Source organism: Bos mutus, chromosome 4 (assembly GCF_027580195.1).
Source record: "Bos mutus isolate GX-2022 chromosome 4, NWIPB_WYAK_1.1, whole genome shotgun sequence".
Lineage (NCBI taxonomy): Eukaryota > Metazoa > Chordata > Mammalia > Artiodactyla > Bovidae > Bos > Bos mutus.
The window spans coordinates 113,331,637-113,355,001 of NC_091620.1; the positions used below are offsets into that span (position 1 = coordinate 113,331,637).

Below are 23,365 nucleotides of genomic sequence, written 5' to 3' on the forward strand. Positions count from 1 at the left end.
CTTTAAGTTCATGGGGATGACAGAATCCTCTCCTGGGTGACACAGTGATCAGGGCAGCAGTTACAGTGCTTCAGAGATGAGGGTGCCTGACCACCTGGTCACCTAAGGTCAGAGAAACACAGTCCATCTTCAATGAGACTCAACCAATCCACAAATACTCCTCGAGCTTCTATTATAAGGCCAGCGTGTTAGCACCTAAAGCAAAGATCCTGTCTTCCGAGGACAGGAGAAAATAAACTATATCTGGAGAAAATAAATGGTAAGCAATAAGCATTCACTACTGAAGAGGGTGGTGCCATGGAATAATAAAAGAAAAACTGAGAGCAGGTTAAGTCAGGGACTGCGTGTGTGTGAGTTAGTTGCTCAGTCGTGTCCTACTCCTCGCAACCCAATGGACTGTAGCCAACCAGGCTCCTCTGTCCATGGGATTCTCCAGGCAAGAATACTGGTGTGGTTAGCTGTTTCCTTCTCCAGGGGATCTTCCTGACTCAGGGATCAAGCCCAGGTCTCCTGCATTGCAGGCAGATTCTTTACCGTCTAAGCCATCAGGGAAGTCCCTAAATAGGGGAGGAAGCTGCAATTTAAATAAAACTGGAGGGAAAACCTCACATTCTAGAAAGGGGCCCTGAACAAAGACTGCAGGGCAGAAGGCACAGGTTTCAAGGGCGACAAGGACCAAGGACCAGGTCCAGGTGGCAGCCTGGGCAAAGTGCATTCAGTATCTTCATCCTGATGGTGACCAACCTTAACACCTGCAAGGAAGGCTGGTTTCCCTGTGAGATAAACTTCAGATGCAGCTTCTGACATTTCTATGCTATTTTACAAGTTTCTACCAAAAATAATGTTGTCTTTTTGCTACGAGCTTATGTTCCTTTTACAGTTTTTTTAATTTTTATTTTATTTTATTTTTTAAGCCCAGTCTCTTTCTCCTAAGCAGGCTCCCAGCGCACTGGAAGCAACTGGTGGAGATAGCCTGCTCCTTTCCGGCCCCAGTGGTGGGGGCACGAAAACCTTCACAGAACTTCCCTCTGTGTCGGCAAGCCCAGGAGAACTCCCCAAAAGCTGAAAGCCAGAAAAAGAAATACAAGATTCCTTATCGCCTTTCCAGAAAAACTAAAGCAAAGTGACAGAAAATTCAGTAAGATCTTTCCTTAAACATCAATTACAGGAAAATCTCATTGATGTTGGTAATGCTAATCTTAATTAGAGTAACCTCAAACACTTGCCATTTCTCCTGGTTAATAATACAATAATAATAATAATTTTTTAGAGGCCAGTTGCCACATTCCTAGAGTCTCCTTCACAGCATGCAAAGTATTTAGCATACGCTGGGGAAAGTGACAAAGTGAGTGTTCAGTGTCTATGAAGATTGTTGCTGGTGAAAGGTTGTTCCTGAAAGAAAAGATGCTGGGATTCTTGGCCTCTGGAGGAGTAGAATTCAATCCAGGGCCAGAGACGAGGCTTGATTGCTCAGAGCTTTTGTGTAATAAAGTTTTATTAAAGTATCAAGGAGGGAGAAAGCTTCTGATATAGACATCAGAAGGGGGCAGAAAGAGTACCCCCTGCTAGTCTTCAGCTGGATGTTATGTAGTCACTAGCAGTCTGTTAATGAAAGAAAGGAATGTTTTAAAACTCAGAATGGCACCAGGCCCCTCACCCATAAGATGCATTTTGGGATAATCTTGGCACCAAATGGTTCATCCCAGGCCATAAAACGATTGACTTGACTCTTGTAGAAGGGCAGGTTACCACACAAATTGTTTCGTTTACATAGATTAGGGGAACAATGTCTGAGTATAACATACTGGTTTGTCAAGTAGGTTCTGAGCCATTAGGCGGACCCGAACCGACTTGAAGACAACGTCTGGGGTAAATGCATAGTCATTAGCATAGCCTAAGACAAACATTTCCATAAGAAAAAGGCATTGGTTATCTCTAGGTTCAAGAATAGTTAACTTCAGGTGAAACCAGGTGTCATTATGGCAACACAGTATTTTAAGAGAAACCTCCTTTTAAATTTGTATAGAGAAGGAAAAAAATATCGCTAGTTTGTTTCCTCCTGCTGCTTAAGAGAGATAAAAATGTCTGACACTTGCAGCCTATTTCCTCCGTCTGGAGACCCCTGGCCTGCCTGCCTGTTACCCTCTCACTGGGTTAATAACTGGTGGCGGTGGGAGCAGGGGAGGCAAGGCCCAGGGAGCAGAGGACACATTTCCAAAGAGGAAGAAATAAGCAGGAACAAGACAAGGACCCATGCAGGCCACTATGAGGCTCACTACAAGACAAATATCCCACAGGATATAAGAATACAATTTAAACTAGCTACCACTTCCAGGTGGCACAGCGGTAAAAAACTTGCCTGCCAATGCAGGAAGAACAGAGATATGGGTTCAATCCTTGGGTTGGGAAGATCCCCTGGAGGAGGAAATGGCAATCTGCTCCAATATTCTTGCCTGGGAAATCCCATGGACAGGGCAGGCTGGCAGAGCTCCACTTTAAAGACCAAACACTTAAACAGGAAATTGTGTTAAAATTACTCCATATGCTTTAATAAAAGTAATTTTAAGGTTCCTCCTGCTCCCCAAAGCCACCATTTTATTTTTTTTAATATATTTTATTTTTTAACTTTACAATATTGTATTGGTTTTGCCATATATCAACATGAATCCGCCATAGGTATACACATGTTCCCTTTCCTGAACCCTCCTCCCTCCTCCAAAAAGCAGTTGCAACTTTCAAAATTTCCATCCATCAAAGCACTGTCTGCATGCTCACAACCTACCAATGTCCTCTGGCTGCTGGTCTGAGGCACCTGTAAAAGTAACCAACTTATTCCTCCCTTCACAGCCAAGCCAACAGAAGTTCTTCAGAGCCCAGAACCCAGCCAGGGAAAGTGCCATGTCACCCCATCACCTCTAAGACTGGACAGAGAGACGCATCCTGCTTCATCTCCAAGAATAACCAGTAGTTAACAGGACCACTGTGTGCACACCAGGCCATGATCAGATATTATAACACGGTGTCAGGACCCCACTCACGGTCCTGTCTTCAGACTTGTCAGAGCCACAGAAATTGCCTGCAGCCTCGGTGCCCCACAAGCCACCTTTCACCAGACCGCAGGAGGCAGGCAGCCCCGGGAAGGACGCCCCTGGGCGGGCACAAGGACCGTGGTCTCCCTGCAGCGGCCGGAGCCTGCTTTCCAACTGGAAACCAACCGCGTGGGCAAGCCTGGAGCCAGCCACCCCCGCCTCCAACACAGCCACCCCCGCCTCCAACACAGCCACCCTGCTCCGGCAACACAGGCCTGAGGTTCCACACGGACCCAGGCACCAACGCAGGGCTGGACGTGGTGGTCACGGGGGCAGAACGAACGGTGTGGACCAAGGCAGAGCAGCAGGTGGTGCTTGGGTCTGTGACGGACAAACCAAGACCCCGTCCACCTCCCTGGGGAGGTCTAGTCCCCTTTTCTGCAGAGATGGCGCATTAACCTGAGACCAGAGAGACGTGTGAGGAAGAAGGCGTGCTCACCGGGGGCCAGGTCCATCCACGGGGAAACGTGAAGAAGTGGGGTGCCCTGACAGCCAGTGGGTGGCAGGTGGCGGGAAGGTGACCAAGGCCAGGAGCAGACAAGCCAGGTGGGGCAGTGGTGGCCACACCAAGCAGGACCGCCCAGGCCCCACGGGATGACGCGGATGATGCTCACAGTCCAGCTGATATCAGAAAGGGCGAGTGCTGGTGAGCAGGCTCTGTCCTGTGACAGCAGCAACCACGTGTCGGGGGGCAGGTGGGCGAGGGGCTGACATCAGAAACCAGGCCACCCCAACACTGAGCAGCCTGCGAGGAGCCCAGGGCCCCAGCAATCCTGCCCTCTCCCTGCCACCTTATCGTCCTGCTGGCCCCAAGTGCCCAGCCCTGCAGCCTTTCTGTTGGACTATGAACTCTCATTTGACAGAGTATTGATTAAGTTCAGCCCCTCAGTCAATCGATCGGCCTATGGGCAGGCATCGCACACCTGTCCAGCCAAGCACAGGTGCCCAGGAGAAGGAAAGCAACAGGGCGGGGAGACCCTGACCCACAGACCCCACCCCTGCCTACCAGGCACCAGCTACCTGAGCTGGGAGCTACCAGCATCTTTAAGCCCCGGTCCCCTAAACAAAACAGAAACCTAACCCATGCACCATGCTTGCCATGGTACCAGACAGGGAACAGAAAGAACACAGAGAAGGTATTCAGTAAATACAGCTCTGTGAATCCTTCAGAAGGAATATAAGACCTGAAGCCAACCCTCTTTCAGAAAATAAGGTTCGGGTAAAACAAATAAAACATTCAGAATAGAGCGAGTCTGTCCCTCCCCTGATAAAAATTTTTTCTTAATTTTTATTTATTATGTACTTACTTGTAGTATTTCACTGATTCTAAGACACTCCTCCAATTTTATGATTTTGAAATTCAAAGATGTTCTAACCAATGCATATTTAAGGATGACATGTGATAATCTTTACTTTGAATGAAAAGTTGTCATTAAAGTTGATCCTTTAGGGACTTCCCTGGTGGTCCAGTGGCTAACACTCCAAGCTCCCAGCGTAGGGGGCCTAGATTCGACCCTCGGTCAGGGAACTAGATCCCACATGCCACAACTGTGGGCCACAGCGAGGCCCGGCACAGCCAGATAAATAAATAACTTTTAAAACTGGGCCTTTATCTCATGGCACTTTAGGCTCATGGAAGTTCAGTGAGTGCAGAATCCCAGGACACGAACACATCGCATCACTGCAAGGCTCTGCAGAGACTGGGACACGTGTGGCCCCCACAACGTGAACACTCACAGCCCCCATCGGTAGGAGTGTTGAGAAAAACACACCTATCGCCTGGTGCGGTCACGGCCTTCCCTGCCTCACAATCCTCATCTGTAAAGGGCAGAACATGAAGGACTCATCTCACAGAGTTGTGGCAAGACTCCTACTTAGAAAAATGCAAGTAAAGGCCTTGGTTTGACAACCAGTGCACAGTGACTGCACTGGTTTTCTCATCTGTAAAATGGGTATCCTGAAGGGATGGAGGTGGTGTCTCCAGTGGTTGGTGGAAGGTAAGAGAGCCCAAGACAAGCCAACAGAAGGGCTGAATCCTTTCCCCGCTACCTGGCCTCCACCGAGTGCTGAGGGTCAGGTTCCGTGAAGAGATGACACAGGTCCCCACCGGTCCAGTCAGGCAGAGTGTATCCTCATCACATTCACCAGTCGCCAGCTCCACCTCACAAAAAACATCTCTATTAAACAGTTCAGTTCAGTCGCTCAGTCCTGTTCGACTCTCTGCGACCCCATGGACTGCAGCACGCCAGGCCTCCCTGTCGTCGTTACTAAACCCAGAATAATCTCCAAAGATTTACAAAAACCACTTTAGATGAGGGTCCTATCTACTGGAAGAGTCTCATAAAAACAAGTGAGGTCTCAAGTCATCCTTGCATCCATCTCTCCCACCATGGCAAGTGGAAGGAAGTGTCCACAAATTTCTTAAAGAAAATATAGCCCAATGAAACGCTCTCTTTGCCAATACACGTGCGTAAGATAAAAAACAGAGAAGCCACAGGATGACTCTGGCTAAAAAAAACAGTGACACTTACCAACTTTGGGAACAGAATTAATTTCAGAGAATGACCTTAAATCCAGACCATAAGAGATGAGACTGTCCAGCTTCTCCAGAGAGAGGCAGGAACCGGAAGTAAACAACCGAAGACTCTAAGCTGTGTGACTGGCAAGCGAGGGCTCACAGCCAGGCTGCGTGGTGTTCCTGCTGCCCCCACGGTGAAGGGGGTCACAGGCGGGCATAAGGGGGTCCACTCTGCTCTCCATCTGCCCAGAACTCATATCACTAATCAACGTCCTAAAATAGGAGTTGCTTCGGAGGGCCAGGCTCTGCTCAGCTCTGCTGGTGAGGCCCCAAAGCAGCCAGAGACAAGATACAAGTAAATCAGTGTAGCCGTTTTCCAATAAAACTTTATTTACAAAAGCAGGCAGGGGCTAGATACGACCCACAGGCTGTGGTCTGCCAACCTCTGCCCTGCAAAGGGAGGCTCCTCGTCAGAAGGCTCAGGAATGTACAACTGAAATGGGGCCAAGGAAGCAATCTGCAGAGACATGGGGCTGGGACAGAATTTATGAAATTACCCTACAGAGAAGCGGGGGAAGAGAAGCCATCACAGAAGGCTGTTTTTCTACTCTCTACTGACAAACAGGGGCTTCCCTGGTGGCTCAGTGGTAAAGAATCCGCCTGCTAATACAGGAGACACAGCTTCGATCCCTGGGTCGGAAAGATCCCCTGGTGGAGGAAATGGCAACCCTCTCTAGTATTCTTGCCTGGAGAATCCCATGGACAGAGGGACCTTGTGGGCTACAACCCACAGGATCACAAAGAGTCGGATGTGACTTAGCGATTAAACAACAACTAGCAAAGAGTCTCTGGAGATCAAGATCACAAAGACAGCTTCTACAACATTTTACTTCCAATACAGGTGGATGTGTTTTCAAAAATCAGGGAAAATGTTATAAAAGTAGAAATAAATATTTGGGTTAAATACCTGGAGATGTGCCAATAATCTTAACAACTTATCTCAAATTTACATTTAAGAATCTTGTTTCTACATAACAGCTCAACATTCTATTCATTCTATTTTCTAGCAGTTTTGTGTGTGTATGTGTTTTGAAGCACAGCAAATGTCTTACGTATAATAAATAAAATACATCTCATAATAGGTGCATAATTCCTTTATCAATAACCTTGAGGGTACAGCTGGAAATTAAGAATGGTCTGGACTTGAGAAAGATGACACAGGGTCCAGGGTGGCTCTGTCACCAAGCCCCTTCACGTGCCTAAGGGACCCAGTCCTGATTGATCGGGCTGGATTCTCTGAGACATGAGAAACAAAGAAACTTCTTGGTTCAGAGGTTTGGGGATTTTAGAACCGCAGAGAGTGGGCTGTGGGCCTCTATCTAAAAAGCCTCAAAGACCTCTCAGGCTTCCCTGTGGCTCAGTCAGTAAAGAATCCACCTGCAATGGAGGAGATGTGGGTTTGATCCCTGAGTTGGGAAGATCCCCTGGAGAAGGAAATGGCAACCCGCTCCAGTATTCTTTCCTGGAGAATCCCATGGACAGAGGAGCCTGCAGGGTTACAATCCATGGGGTCGCAAAGAGTTGGACACGACTTAGCAACTAAATCACCAACACCAAAGACCTCTCGTTCCTAAGGGACAGATATCCATTCCTGTCCCTGGCTCTCCAGGCCAGGTGTGCTGGTCCCTGGTCCCGAAGAGGCTCTGGCACTGCCAGGCCAGAGCACCACCCCAGCTCCAGGCACACCCTGGCAGGGGGCCTCCCTGACCTCCCAGCATCTTTCCCCCACTGTCCTGTTTTACTTGCTTAAGAATCACCATCATTACTCACAAGTATCTCATACACCAGTTTCCCCAGGACTGTCTCCCTCACCAGGAGTCAGCAGGGCCCAGGAATGAACCTGCTGGAGGGGAGCTGGCACCCAGCACTGACATGGCACCCAGCTGGCGCTCACTCAACACCAAGGAATTCTGGTAACAACCCTGGGTGGGCACCTAAGACGGGGCTGGCCCCTTACCGAGCACTTCCCACACCCTTCCTCCAGTCCCACAGCACACTGACATCACTCACCCATTTTCACCAGCAGGGCCCCTGAAGCATCCCATCATTCCCCCAAGGCCATAGAACTATAACAGTACAGTTCAAAGGAAGAACCAAAGCCTTGCGGAGTGAAGCCATTCATCTCCCCTCCACCAGGTCCCCCCGCCAACCCCCACCAACCTGCCGCCAATGTCTCTGAAGCAGGAAGCAGGGTGATTAAATACACAAAATCCTTCTGGTGCTTCTGCGTCCAGAAAACACTGCCCAGCGGCTCACTGACGGAACCTGCACCTAATCCAAAAGCCACAGCGATGGCTGAGCAGCTAGAATGAGAACATGATTTGTTTGCTGAAGATCGTACAAAGAAATTCCTCTCTATAAAAACTTGGAGATTTATCTCTTTGCTGTAACGACATATTACTCAAGACTGAATGCACTGTAAATCATCCCATGTTCTGAGAAATTCTGGAACTGTCAGCTGATTTTCCAGGAACACAGGATAAGAGCTGCCAAGTTGGCCTGCTGGACTCACAGGAGCGCGACAGCGCCTGTGGAAGCCACTCAACAGCGTGACTGAGCACTTCTCCCCGGGGCGACAGGGTCTGCTGGCAGGCCCACGGTGCGGCCGCCTCCTTCTGGCTCCTGCAGAGAGCCGCGGGCAACCGGGACGCCAACTACAAACACCTCACAAGTCTGAGAAGCTGGGCACCGGCTGCAACTGGCAATCCTGCCGTCTCTGCCTGGACCAAAGGAAGTCTGAGATGCCAGGGCGATGAGCTAAGCGGGCCTCAGGCGGCTCCTTCCCTGCGCCTTGTTGAGCCCTCATGGTCTGCTCGGTGACCAGTGGAGAGAACACTCAGCTAACTTACAGGCCTATTTCCTGGGGGAAGGCTGCCCCTGAGGATCCCTGATCCGGTTTTCCTGGGAGCACTGGTGCCAAGTGTAAGGCAGAAGGCTGGGGGACAACCGGCCAAAGCTAAGTGGCCAAGTGAGGGCTGCAACCATGACCCACGGAGGCAGCTCGGAGTGTCAATCAACAGGGTGAGGCAACCCGGCCTTTTTAAGACCAAGAAAACAGTCCCACAGGAGGCAGAGGACAGGGCCTGGAAAAGCTCACCCACTGAACACGCCCGGGGTCACCAGCAAGCTTCATGGCTCTACCGAGGCTTGAGCCCTCTTTTCTCACTTGAAACTGATGGTGGCTTTGTCTCAAATTCAGTGATCACAGTGGATCCTACTCCCAGTCTGTTCCTAGTCTCCAGTCTCTCTTCCAAAATCTGTTTCTCTATGACAGACACACACACACACAAATCAGGAGGACACCCCTCTGCAGCTATGATGCTATACGCAAATAATCATCACCACAACTAAACAGGATGTCACAGACGAAGAGAGAGAGACCAGCTCAGAGAAGTGCAAACATCGGATCAAGGGACTTCAAAACTTAAGACCCTGCTGGTAAATGGAGGCCAAGAGATGATTCAAGCGCTTTATGTGCTGCAAGACTCATAAGGAGAAATGCAAATTCTCTTATCCAGTCTAAAGATCTAAGGATCCAAAGTGCCCATCTACACCATAAAGCAAAGGTTCCAGCGGAAGCCTGCCTCAGGAGATACATACAGGAAACTGACTGGTAAAACTCGTCCAGGGGATACATACAGGAAACTGACTGGTGAAACTCGTCCAGCAGCCCCTGCAGAGGGGCTGGGGGGACACCCGCTGCCCCACACAGGCTGCCTGATGCTCTCAGGGTGATAAGGGCCCCACCTGTGACAGGCAGGTCACTGCCAGGCCAAGAAGCTCCTCTGACCCACTTCCCACCCCGTAAGCTCCTGTCTCTCCTTCAGCAGCCCAATGCCTGCCACCATTCCCACTCGCCATCTGGAGTTTTAGGGCCCAGCAAGGAACAACACAGGGCCTGATTCATTGCAGGCAAGTGTGCACCTCAATGACAACCCTGCAGAAAAGGATGCTGTGGCCACAGAGATGAACTCTCCCAGAGCAAGGAAGCAAGGCCATGCAGACGTGCAGGACGTGTTCACGGCCCCGCCCAGCACCTCCTCACTCATCGGCTAGGGATGGCGGGCAGGTTATGAGCTCCGCCTGCGCCCTGGCCCTTGCCAGCGCCCCCCATCAGGGTCCGCCGTCCGCGCCCCCCTACCTGGTGGTACGGATGGTGCAGGAAGGAATCTGGGCCGCCTGCTAAAGCCATCGGTTCCTCCCCGCGGTCTTCAAACCACATGGACTGCACAGGACCTGGAACAGAGACAGTCTGTGAGAAACCCAGACAGAGGGAAGGCCCACTGCTCTCTAGGGGCTCAGGGGCAGGGGGCTGACCCTGGACACCACTTGCATTCTGGGTGAGTCAGGGGACTGGCACCAACTCCACAACCTTGACCTGTGGTCACAGGGCCTGTCGGGCAGAGGTGCTCAGAGGGGTGAGCCACACAGAGAACTGAAAGCCGGACCGATCAGCAGTCCCCATGAGTCACCTGACTCTTCTTCTGAGGACAGTTATACAACACTCTGAAGACTTTCTCATACTGTGGGCAACACAGGCTTAGCCTGCGGGGAGGTGGGGCAGGTGGTGCTGGGGCCCTCTGAGCACCACCCATGTAAATGCTGCCTTGACCAGCCACAGCCTAGAACCCTAACCCTAACCCTAGGAGGTACCCTCTCAGCAGACATCAAACCACCATACACAGATCCAACACACTCCCTGCAGGGACCGCCTTGGAGAACAGCCCTCACAGCCACAGCCTCTGGAACAGATGTGAGACGTGCCACCTCCTAGGAGTGCCAGAGCGACTTCAGCTCCATGAAAGTGCACACTCAACTCCAACAAGGAGCCCCAGACAGGCAGGGAAGTAAGATCCCATCTTTCTCTTTAATCTCCTGTGGCACAAGCCATACATTTGATTCATACAGGATGGTCCATGAGAATTCCAGAACTGACCCCGACAAAACCCACCCCCCCAGCAACGCAGAGGACTGTCGGGGGTCGGGGGGCAGGAGGGAGGTGGGCACAGCAGCTTGGTCTGCACTGGGGACCCACCACCTGACACTCGCAGACCACAACCTCTGCAGCACACATCTTATCTTCCACATCTCAGCAGAAATCAGAGTTTCATTTCCATGAAGACAGAAGACTGTTACAAATCACACTCTGGACTAGAGCAGGAGGAGAGAGGAACCAGTATTAGAGTCAGAAAGATCCCTCACACCATTCTTCTCAGAAATCATCAGAAGTAAGAATATTTTCAGGAACAGTGGCAACAGCCATCAACAGTCTCTGTTGTGACCCACTTCAGAGACACTCAGACCCTCCTCAGCTCCCCCAGCAGCCCAAGGACCCTGAGCAATTCATAACTCCTGACCACATGAGGCTCTCTCTTGCCTCTGCATCCATAGTGTTGTTCTGAGCTCTGTCAGCTGCTATAAGTGTTACGGCCCTATAGGACTGAGCTGAGGGGTCACCTCCTCCAGGAAGTCCCCTTGGACTGTCCCTGACCAATCACCACCGCCCACGATGGTTCAGTCAGCATCCACTCTGGGCTCCTGGGCCACATGCTGGGCTCACAGCCCTCTTTCCATCTGCCACGCAGAGCTGTAAATGCCCCTGCTTGGTCTTACTCCCCACAAAGGAACCATAACCATGTGCTTACTAGTGACAGAGGCTTGCTCTGTGCAAACTCTCAGGAAGCACCAACAGAGAGACACTGGCTGTGCAGGACTTGAGTCCCTGACAGGCTTTCTGCAGCCACATTCACAGAGACAGGATGCCCAAAGGGGTTCTTGGGTCATCGGCATCACCCCATCAGATGAGGGAAAGCCAGACAGTTCCAACACCCACCCACTTTGTCCTGGGCCACCTGGAGGGACCCTTCTGCCCCACAGGTTCCCCGAGGGCACAGGCGGGTGTCCAGCATCCCCTTCAAGTAGATGGCTCAACTTCGGTTGCGTTTCAGTGAACGGCAGCCAGAGCCTCAGTGATGGGCAAACCAGGAACCAGAGCTGAGAAACCATTTTCTGATCTAATCCTCTGGGGCCTGGAAGGACTTATTTCCCTGACGTGGCTTTACTTTGAGAGAAATAAGAAAAATTTACAAAGTGGCTCACTTATCTTAATGAAAAGTTAGAAAATCAGGGGAAAAAAGGGGACTGGAAGAAATACTGCAGGCAAAGATCTACCCAAGACAGACAGACAGATGCTGGGAGTCTTCAAAGATCTCCCTAAGACAGACAGAAAGATGCTGGGAGCCTTCACATCAGAACTGACATGTAGCAAACAAAACCCATGGAAAAGAAATTACAGAAGCCCCGTAAACAGCCCACAGAGAGGGTGAGCCAAGCGCAGGGGCGCAAAGTGACAGGAAGGTTAGGACAGAACGCGGGACACAGCGGACAGACTGGCAAAGACCAGAAACCCCAGAAAGTGTCCCAGGACAGAGCTCGTCATGGTTCAGAGTTCTCCTTCAACTCACAGGCTCAATTTTCTAGAATCCAGAATTAAAAGACTCACAGAAGGTTCTCAGAGGAAAACTGAACAATCTAGGTAGGGCATAAAATTAGGGATATTAATTTACTGCTGTTTAGTCGCTCAGTCACATCCGACTCTTTGCAACCCCATGGACTGCAGCCTGCCAGGCTCCCCTGTTCATGGAATTCTCCAGGTACCACCACTGAGATGGGTAGCCCATCCCTTCCACTCGACTCAGGGATCGAACCCACATCACCTGCATTGCAGTTGGACTCTTTACCACTGAGCCACCAGGGAAGCCCTAGGGATATTAATGCCACCAGTCAAAAGAGCAAAATTATCAAGGTAAGATCCAGTTATGGGCCGAATTGTGTCCCCTGCCCCAAACTCATGTGTTGACTCCCTTAACATCCAGGATCCTCAGAATGTTGCTGTATTTGGAGGAAAGGTCTTTAAAAAGGTAACTAAGGTAAAATGAGGCATTACTGTGGACCCGAATCCAACAAAGGAGATGAGGACACAGACGCACGTGGACGGAGGACCACGTGAGGACCCGGAGAAGACGGCCATACACATGCCAGGAGAGAGGCCTCGGGGGAAGCGGCCCTGCCCACACCTTGACCTCAGGCTCCCCACCTCCAGCTATGAGAAAACAAACTCCTGTTATTTAAGCCACCGAGTCTCTGGTTCTTTGTTACGGTAGTTCTAGAAAACGATTACAGACCGAAAATTCTTAAAACACCACCAAACTGTCACCATAGCTAAGAGGAACAGAAGCACCCTAAGCCTGTAACATTTACCACCAGTCATTTATGTTTTCCACAAGGTCTCTGGGATTCTTTAAAAATCAGCACAGAAACGCAGGAATGGCCCACGAGAGGCTGCTGGGCTGGAGAGACTTGGTGATGACAAGATGGCAGGGGTGGGGGCGGGGGGAGGAGTTCGTCCCCAGAGCAAGACGGGTGAGGCCTCCGCAGGAGACGGCAGCCCACAGGCCTCCAGGCTCCCCCAGCTCCAGGAGCCAATCTGCCCCGTGGCAGTCAGTCTCACGTGCCCTTCTGTCCAGGCTCTACCACCCAGCCCTTTGATCAGACTCCAAAGTAGCTTTGTTCCAAAGGCATTCTGGAGACATGGTAACATCTGCAGTCACTTGGCCCGAATTCCCGAACACAGCGGGGTGGCCCCTCATCCCATGTGCTGGAGGCCTTGAGGGCAAAGACTGTAAAGGAGCAAAGACTCCAGGTTTCCTGGAGAAGAAAGAATCTGGCCTCAAGGCTGCAGCGAACTCCTGCCCCACGGATCAGACTTGCCAGACTATCAGTGGAGCCAGTTCCTTCAATCTCCTTAGACACACATGCATGGTCAGTTTCACTGAAGAGCCATGACCTCTTCACCCCAAGCACTTGCGGCATGATCCCAGGACCGTACCATGATGCCTCTTCAGGCCTCCCCACCACAAACACACGGCCACACGGGTCTGACGGCTCCATCGGCCACCACTCAGCCCGCCTGCACGGCCTGCCCACCTCCTGGCCGCTTCCCCAGCACTCCTGCCGTCTTCCACCCTGACTGCAGCCTCACTCTCCTGGGCTCAGTTTCCCTCCCCGCACCCCCTCCCGGTGGCCTAGGGGAGGGGTCAGTGCCCTCTTGGCCCCTTGAGGACCCTCTCGGCACCTCTCCACCATCAGGCTGTCCGTGGCCCCTGCCTTCTCGTGCCTGCACTGCCCACTCTGTCCCCAGCTCACTTGGTATGTCTTGCCTGCCTTGCTGTGCAGGCCTTCAGGAACTCCTGGATGTTTTCAGCAAACAGAAACACATGACTTTCCCCTTGAGTTTCAAATTTAGTGGGTGTTAAGAATTCTGAAAATTTTAAATATGTCAGTTTTATTACCTAAATGTCACCTTTGAAAGACTCTGTTTGCCAGATGGAATTGCTTCTCAGCCAGAAAAATATATATTCCATAAGCTCTGTCGAGTAGGTTCTTAGTGAAAAGAAAACCATAGTTAGACATAGCAAAAGGTTTGGATTAACTGGCCTCTGATAAGATGTATCAAATCCAAAGCTAACATCAAATTCAGTGATGAAAGATGGAAAGCTTTTCCCTCTAAGATCACAAACGAGGTACCTATGATCCTTTCATCACTTCTACTGAGCGAACGATAGGAAATTCTAGCCAGAGCCATCAAGTGAAAAAGGAAAACAGGAAAAGAAGAACTAAAGTTATCTCTGTTCACAGAGGACATGATCTTATCTGCAGAAAACTCTAACAGTTACAAACACTTACAAACACACACCACCCTCCCAGAGCTAATGAATAAATTCATCAAGGTTATAGGATACAAAAATCAACATGCAAAAATCACATGTGTTTCTAAACACCAACAATGAAAAGGAGATCAAGAAAACAACTCCATTCAAAATAGCAACAATAATAATTAAGAATAAATTTAACCTAGGAGGCAAAAGACTTGTGCACCAATTATCAACAATTACCAAATGTTGCTATAAGAATATAAAGATGCTGTAAGGAAAACATTATGTATTCATAAGTTGAAACATTTAATATTGCTAAGATGAAAAAAACTATCCAAAGCAATTTACAGATTGAATGCAATCATTACCAAAATCTCACTGGCAGTTTTGCAGGGATCAATATATCTTTCTACAATTCCTAAGGATTCTCATGGGACCCCAAGTAACCAAAAACATCTTGGAAAAGAAGAACACAGTTGGAGGATTCACATTGCCTAATTTCAGAACTCACTACAAAACTGTGGTGCTTAAGACAGTGTAATTACCAGTGTAAGGTCAGACATGGACTAATAGGACAGAACAGACAGACCAGAAATAAACACTCACACAAATGCTGGACTGATTTTCAATAAAGGTCCAAAAACTATTTAATGGGGAACAGGACAGTCTTTTCGAAAATTGGTTCTGGGAAACTAGATATCCGCATGCAAAAGAATAAAGTTGGATGTTTACCTTACCATACAAACAAAAACTAATTAAAAAATGGATCAAGGACTTAAAGCTATAAAACTCTTGGAAAGAAACATAAGGAAAATTTTTTATGATATTGGATGTGACAATGATTTCCAGGATATGACTCCAAAAGTGAAGTCACTCAGTCGTGTCCGACTCTTTGTGACCCCATGGACTGTAGCCTACCAGGCGCCTCTGTCCATGAGATTTTCCAGGCAAGGGTACTGGAGGGGGTTGTCATTTCCTTCTCCAGGGGATCTTCCCAACCAAGGGATCGAACCCAGGCCTCCCGCATTGGAGGCAGACGCTTTACCGTCTGATGACTCCAAAGGCATTTGCAAAAAACGAAAATCACAGAAACTGGGCTTCATCAGAATTAAAAACTTTTGTGCAAAGGACATTCTCAAGAGAGTGAAAAGACCCAAGAAAGGGAAAAAAAATAGTTACAAATGATATATTTGATAAGGGCTTAATATCCAAAATAATACCACAATAAAAAAAGGGCCAAGGACTTGACGCTTCTCCAAAGAAGATACACAAATGATCAGTAAGCATGAAAAGATGCTCAACATCATTAGTCATTAGGGAAAGGCAAATCAAACCACAATAAGACACCATAAAAATAATAAACATGGCGAGGATATGGAGAAATTGGAACCCTTCTGCATTGCTAGTAAAAATGTAGAATGGTACAGCCTCCATAATAAATGGTATGTATATTCCTCAAAGAATTAAACATAGAATTAGCATAAGTTCCAGCAATTCTATCTCTGGGTATACACCCAAAAGAATCAGAAGTACCTGTATATCCATGTTCAAAGCAGCACTATTTACAGTAGCCAAAAGATGGGACTAAACCAAATATCCACTGACAGATGAATGGCTAAGCAAAATTACTGTAAACAAACAATGAGCTATTATTCAGCCTTGAAAAAGAATGATATTTTGATACATACTACAACATGGATGAAACTTAAAGACATTATGGTAAGGGAAATAAGCCAATTACAAAGTACAAATACTGTATGATCTTACTTATATGAGTTAACACCTAGTTTAAAGACAAAACATAGAAGCGATCAGGGTCTAGTAGGAGGAGGGTCTGTTTAAAGGGCACAGAATTTCCATTTGGGATAATGAAATGGTTCTGGAAACAGCAGTGATGTTAACACAACATTATGAATGCACTTAATTCCACTGAGTTGCACACTTAAAAACAGCTGAAATGGCAAATTTTGTTTTTCATATTTTATCCCCATGTTGCAAAAAAATTACTGAAAAGTTGGTTATTCAGTGAGCGTCCTTTAATAAAATTAACAACTTCCACTAATTTTTTTTTTTTTATATAACCAATAGAGTTGGCAGAATTTCTTAGGATGCTAAAGCTTGGGGCTGTATAAAGTAGTGATTCTAAATACTTCTTTCTTTAGTCAAGTTTGTACATTTCCATGTGTCTTGACCAACAATACAATCTCTCAGTTCTGCGATTCTGTGTAACCCAGCTGTCTGGGAGGGGAAATGGAATCCATCCAGCCAGGTCCTGCATAAAAATCATCTTACCATCCATACCTGACAAAGAAAGACTAAAAGTTCTAATATTATCCTACTCTCATGGAGACTGAAAAACTTGTACCATCTCTGGACAGGCAACCTCAATCTTCTTCTTCTTTTCTTTTAAAGTATAGTTGATTTTCCATATTGTGTTGATTTCTGCCATACAGAAAAGTGATCCCATTATACATAGTGATATGTATTCTTTTTCATATTCTTTTCCATTATGGTTATCACAGGATATTGAATACAGTTCCCTGTGCTATACAGTAAGACGCTGTTTATCCATCCTGTATGTAACAGTCTGCTTCTGCTAACCCCAAACTTCCAACCCACCCTGCCCCACTGGCAACCCCAAGTCTGTTCTCCATGTCTGGGCGTTTGAGAAAGTGTTTCTTCTAAATGTCCTACAACAGCACAGAAGTTCTGATAGACTGTGCTACATTAAAGCATTTAAATGTTAAATCATCGGTGGAGTTAACAAGAACAGTGTGCTTATACAGATAAACAGGAACAGCTTCCAAAGCAGGTTGATATTGCAACTGTGTATCTATGATGATAAAAGGCATCTCATGAACAGGTGTAGAATGACTAAGAGACTGTACCAAACTATTGTCTCACTCTTTCGATTCAAGGGGTTCATTGGCAAGTTTTGCTCACTGTCACAGTTCCACACAACCCTTTATTCTGGAAGTTAAGTCCTCTTTTGCACGAATTCCAATGTAAATAATGTATGCCACATTTTGACTGAGTTTTTTTTTTTTTTTTTAATTTTTCTTGCCCCACCAGCGGGAGGCGCAGCCCGGGGCGCTTGGCTCCGCGCACCGCTGCGGAACTCAGCGTGCTGCTCCCTCCTCCGCCGGGATCCCCCTTGACTGAGTTTTGAACTTGTGATACAAACTCAGATACTCTTCTTCATAAAACTTGCACTTCTTCCCTTATTGGGCTGTAGTTCAGAAAAACAGTTCAGGCAAAGTCAAAAGTTTGCTGATTCCAGAGTCAACATTTTTCTTAATACTGTAAATATTTACACTTCTGGATGGACCCAGCAGCTGAACTTGAACATGGCTTTGTTCTTTGCATTTCATGTTTATTTTTTTCCCACTTTAGGGCAATGTGTACTAAATTAAAATGATACAATGGTCATAAACTTGAAAAATGCTGCACTCAATAACACGTTTTCTGAAACGTACATGGGGTATTCCCACCAGAAACTCTGGAGACTCCAGCAGATGTGGATGAAGTGATTATTTATGCTTTTCAGGTCACAACCAGCTACACATGATGCTCGTGGTAGATGTAAGGTGTTCTGATCCACCCTGCCGTGAGGGTGACGTTGACACGAGAAGGTCAACCATGGGAGACACTGGGTGGTTCCCGCAGCCCCCAGACACCCTAGCTCAGCCGGTGTGGAGCCTCCACGCAGTCCACCCCGATTCTTCGCCTTCTGCTCTATTTTCCTCATTAAACATGCTTTTCATCTTGACTTGACTTCCAGGCACAGCGATGGGTTGCAACCCAGAATGTGAAAACGGGTCAGGTCGGGGCCTGTGGCCAACACCCACCTGCAGCATCCATGGGCTGTCCTCCTGCAGCTTGGAGGCAGCTGCCCTCTGATTGCTCCATTCCCCCACCCCAGTACCTCTCCTTCTGGGCATCAGCTCCTACCTCCATCTCCAACCCACTCCTACAAAAAGACCATGACATCTAAGGCAACCGGCCACTCCCAGGACCCCTGAATCCCGACTGTGTAAATGGTCCCTTGCTCTGTTTAGGTAACCACACATTCAAGATGTGCATTTAGTACTGTGGGGAAAGTCTGCTACATGTCAACAGGAAATGTTCATAATCTCCAGAGCATCTGATTCATACATTCTCTTCTCTCTCCCCAAGCGCCACCCCTCTTGCAGGACCCTCAGAACAGTCAGCGTGCCTGCCTCTGCCGACCCCTCAGCACACGGTCCAAGTTTACTGGCCTGTCACCTTTGGCCACAGTGACAGCCAGCACTGGACATTCACCCAGAATTCCTTGTGGGGTGTTTTAAACCCCTCCTCATTCAAGAATTCAGCCTTGAATTCTGCCACACCCGGACAGCACACGGTAGGGCTTCAGGAAGGATTTGTCAACTATTAGTTGGCTCAGTGAAAAAAAGTGAAAGTGAAAGTCACTCAGTCGTGTCCAACTCTGCGACCCCATGAAGTATACAGTCCATGGCATTCTCCAGGCCAGAATACTGGAGTGGGTAGCTGCTCCCTTCTCCAGGGGATCTTCCCAACCCAGGGATCGAACCCAGGTCTCCTGCACTGCAGGTGGATTCTTGCTATTAGAAGGTTAAACAGCATCATGATATGATATATATGATAGCATAAAACTAAATAGTATAATTGTAGTCATCATTCCATAGTAAGTCAAGTAATTACACAGTACAACAAACTTAGATGGTTTTATATGTCAATTATATCTCAATAAAACTGGAAAAATTAATTTAAAAATTTTTAAAAATCGAAAAGAGAAGCTTCAAATCCTAAAATAAATCACTGCAGGATTTGTTAAAAAGAAATCTGTACCTCACATAAAAGCCTGCTCCTTACTGGGAAAACAATGTAACTGAGCGATGCTCATGATATATTAAGATAATCACTTGCAGAACTGAAAGGAGAATATTCGCATTTTACATCATAATAAGAGGATAAAAGGAAACTAATAATACTTGAAACATCAAAGGAATTAGAAAATGGGCAGATGAAGAAGCATTCAAACTAGAAACAACTGTTCAGAAGACGGAGGACATGGAGCAATAAATGTCAACTGTCCAATTTCCTTCTTTTCAAACAAAAATATTCCGATGTTAAAAAAAAGAAAAAATACCCAGGGCAAATTGAAATTGGAAATTTGCTTTAAAAAGAGAGCTAGGAAAGGGAGACACAGAGACAGAGCAGGCAAAGACACAAGAACAAAACACACACTCAAAAACCGCAACAACGGTGACGGCAGTGAGAGAAAAGTATGATTAAAGCAAAGAAACACCAGTCCCCATAGACTGCAGTAGAGTGAGCAACAGACGAAAGCAGTGTTAGGTCTCTACTCTCCAAGTAACAAATCCACACAAAAGTGAATCTTAAATTATAAAAATGGATGTTATGCTTCAGGAAAAAGTTTACGTTAAAAGCCAACCAACCAACCAGAACTCTGACACCTACAAGAAGAAATGGACAAAAAGTGTGTGCGCTTGGACACTTGTGCTCATCACTTCAGGCGAAAGAAGGAATCAAACTGGGATAAAAAGAATACACAACACTGCACCAAGAAAGAGAATTCATGAATATGTATGAAAAGTGGGCATCTGCAAATATTTACAAATACCCGTGAAGTTTTAAAAATACTGCCACAAAAACATCAGTGCATTTTGCTAACACATCCAGGTCTCTGAGCTAAGGGACACCTGTGCTGAACTCCTTCCACCCAGCCACATAAAGGCACAGACCTGACTTCTCTTGTCCCAGGGCGGACACAGGGAAAGCCAACCACCAGCCAACCCGCCCTGAGCCAGAGCCAAACACAACACAAGGAGAAACTTTAAAGTACATGTAAAAAGCAACAACTCAGCCACCCGAAAATTAAAAACAATCCCTGGCCTCAATAGCTGGTCGAGGAGGAAATTAATATAAGAACAGTCTCCGGACAATTAGGTCAATGAATACCATCCCTCATGGAGAGAGGTAACATGAAGCAGGAGAAACAACAGGACAAAGGCCACGATTCTTGCACCATCCACAAAAGGAAAAAGGCATTAAATGAAAATGTGAATCCAGTCTTGAAGCAGAAGGCAGGAAATTTGGTCAAAAAAAAAAAAAAAAAAGAAACCAAACATGATGAAATTTATGAAAATCCAAGAATTTATTATCCAAGAAAGATAATAAAAGACAAATCTTTTAAGAATTTTAAAACCCACCTAAAATTAAAATAAAATTTTTATTTTAAACTTTATAATATTGTATTAGTTTTGCCAAACATCAAAATGAATCCACCACAGGTAAAATTCAAAATTAAAATAAAATTTTAAAATTCAAAATTAAAATTTTTAAATTTTAAAATAAAATTTTAATTGAAAAAAAGGACTGTGATGATTTCTTTTAATCATACAGTAATTCTATGGACATTAGTAAAGATATCTGGTGGCACAATGGTACAGAATCCACCTGCCAATGCAGGAGACATAAGAGACACAGGTTCAATCTCTGGGTTGGGAAGATCTCCTGGAGAAAGAAATGGCAACCCACTCCAGTACTCTTGCCTGGAGAATCCCATGAACAGCAGAGCCTGGTGGGCTACAGTCCCTGGGGTCGCACAGAGTCGAACATGACTGAGCGTGTACACATGCATGCAAAGAAAGAAATCTGGTAATGTCCATGGAACTATAACTTTAATTTAAAGTACATACCAAAATCAGAATAAACTAAAAAAGAAACCTTAAGATAGAGGGTCCCTCGAGTCAAGGCTATAATGGTCATGTATGGATGTGAGAGTTGGACTATAAAGAAAGCTGAGCACCGAAGAATTCATGCTTTTGAACCGTGGTGTTGGAGAAGACTCTTGAGAGTCCCTTGGACTGCAAGGAGATCCAACCAGTCCATCCTAAAGGAGATCAGTCCTGGGTGTTCATTGGAAAGACTAATGTTGAAGCTGAAACTCAAATACTTTGGCCACCTGATATGAAGAACTGACTCATTGGAAAAGACCCTGATGCTGGGAAAGATTGAGGGCAGGAGGAGAAGGGGACGACAGAGGATGAGATGGCTGGATGGCATCACCGACTCTATGGACATGGGTTTGGATGGACTCTGGGAGTTGGTGATGGACAGGGAGGCCTGGTGGCTGCAATTCATGGGATCGCAAAGAGTTGGACACGACTGAACTGAACTGAACTGAAGATAGAAAACATCATAGATGCAATTACATAAAACCCACCCTCCTTCCACATGTGTTTTTCCAATATAAACAGTGCCATGAATGTGTTTAGACCAGGCCCTGGGCTAAGCATGTCTATGAATGCGTGTGTGTATGATTACCATTGTTTACATGAGGAAATGAAGCAAGATGGTCAGGGTCCCAGAGCGAGTGATGGGAAGACCTGAAGGTAGTAAGACACTCTGGTCCAGAAGCCCACTTTCTTAACTAGAACCCTATAGTCCTGTGGTTTTCAATTATGAACAGACAGCACAGGCATCATTTGGGAACTCGTTACAAAGCAAATTTTAGCCAAGACCGAGACGGACTAAATCAGAGACTCTGGGGTTGGGGCCTGCAGGACCACGTGTGCTTCAGGACTGTCAGGTGGTGCACATGGGCTGCCCTGGCCCCACCACTGGGCTGTGCCGCAAACCCCTTCAGGGAGCTCCTAAAACTCCAGGACTGGGCTGCACCCCTGACCAGAGAAAGCACGACTTCACAGCAGGGGAGGGGCCCTGTTTTAAGCTGCCAGAGTATTTCTGATATTGAGAACCACCAGGCTCATCTCTTTGTTTTACAATTATTATTCCTTTTTAAATAATGTCTGCTAGGGGGAAAAAATGGAAGAAAACTGCAAGAAAGCTTTGAGGAATTTCACCTCTGTAGGGGCCGGGGAAGTGGAATCTATGGCTCTGAAGCTGTTTGAAGTGAAACATACACTACACTCTGTCTGAATGCTGAGGGCTAGATTCCCAACTGGAGGCTTGTGCCTTGTATGTTTTTGCCTTTTAAACATTTTTTCCTATGCAAATATAAAGAATTCCTTTTAGAATGCCATTTTAGCCTTTTTCCACCAGGCATCGGTAGAAGCAGGGCAGGACACAGGTTAAATAGCCGTTAGAACCACCTGCAGCAAAGAATGACTCCATCATTTAAAATTGTGTGTCCTGAAAGACAAAGCTCTAAACCTGACCCCATGTGTGTGACCAGGACCTTAGGACTTCACATTTTCAGTACTTTGAAAGAGACTTGTCTGAAATACACTACTTGAACTGTATGATATGACTTACATGAAGAATCTAAAAATTACAATAAACCAGCAACCTGAAAGTCTCTTGGACTGCAAGGAGATCAAATCAGTCAATCCTAAAGGAAATCAACCCTAAATATTTATTGGAAGGACTGATGCTAAAGCTGAAGCTCCAATACTTTGGCCACCTGATGTGAAAAGCTGACTCATTGGAAAAGATCCTGATGCTGGGAAAGACTGACGGCAGAAGAAGCGGATGACAGAGGATGAGATGGCTGAATAGCAACATCAACTCAGTGGACAAGAGTCTGAGCAAACTTCGGGAGACAGTGAAGGACAGGGAGGCTGGATGTGCTACAGTCTATGGGACTGCAGAGTCGGATGTGACTGAGTGAGACGGAACAACAGCAAACTACTATAACAATAAAGAGGCAGACTCATGGTAAACTTGGTAAACTAATGGTTACCAAGGGGTGTCGGCGAGGGCCAATATAGGAGCAAGGGATTAACAGGTATGAACTATTGTATATAAAATAATCTACAAATATTTCATAATCACCCTAAATAGAGCATAACCTTTAAAAATTGTGACTCACTATATTGTACACCTATAACATATATCCTACTGTACAGCAACTACCCTTCAATTAAAAAAGAAAAATAGGCTATTTGAGTCCCAAGTCCTTCATCCCTAGGTGGGCTGCTCAGCATCCTGATAGA

The 23,365-nt window shown here is 46.8% G+C and overlaps 1 protein-coding gene across 7 annotated transcripts in view; it reads right to left on the bottom strand.

Annotated features, from left to right (window-relative positions):
* GRB10 (growth factor receptor bound protein 10) overlaps positions 1–23,365 on the bottom strand; it is a 218,390-nt gene that overhangs the window by 129,509 nt on the left and 65,516 nt on the right. For 5 of the 7 annotated variants that reach the window (XM_070369916.1, XM_070369917.1, XM_070369913.1 and 2 more), the window contains exon 3: positions 9,809–9,903. In XM_070369916.1, coding sequence (XP_070226017.1) covers positions 9,809–9,889 — 81 coding nt within the window. In that variant the 5' untranslated portion in view covers positions 9,890–9,903. Of the gene's footprint in view, positions 1–5,138; positions 5,251–7,827; positions 7,850–9,808; positions 9,904–23,365 lie in introns of those variants that run through there. The other 2 variants (XM_070369918.1, XM_070369919.1) reach the window with 2 other exon arrangements.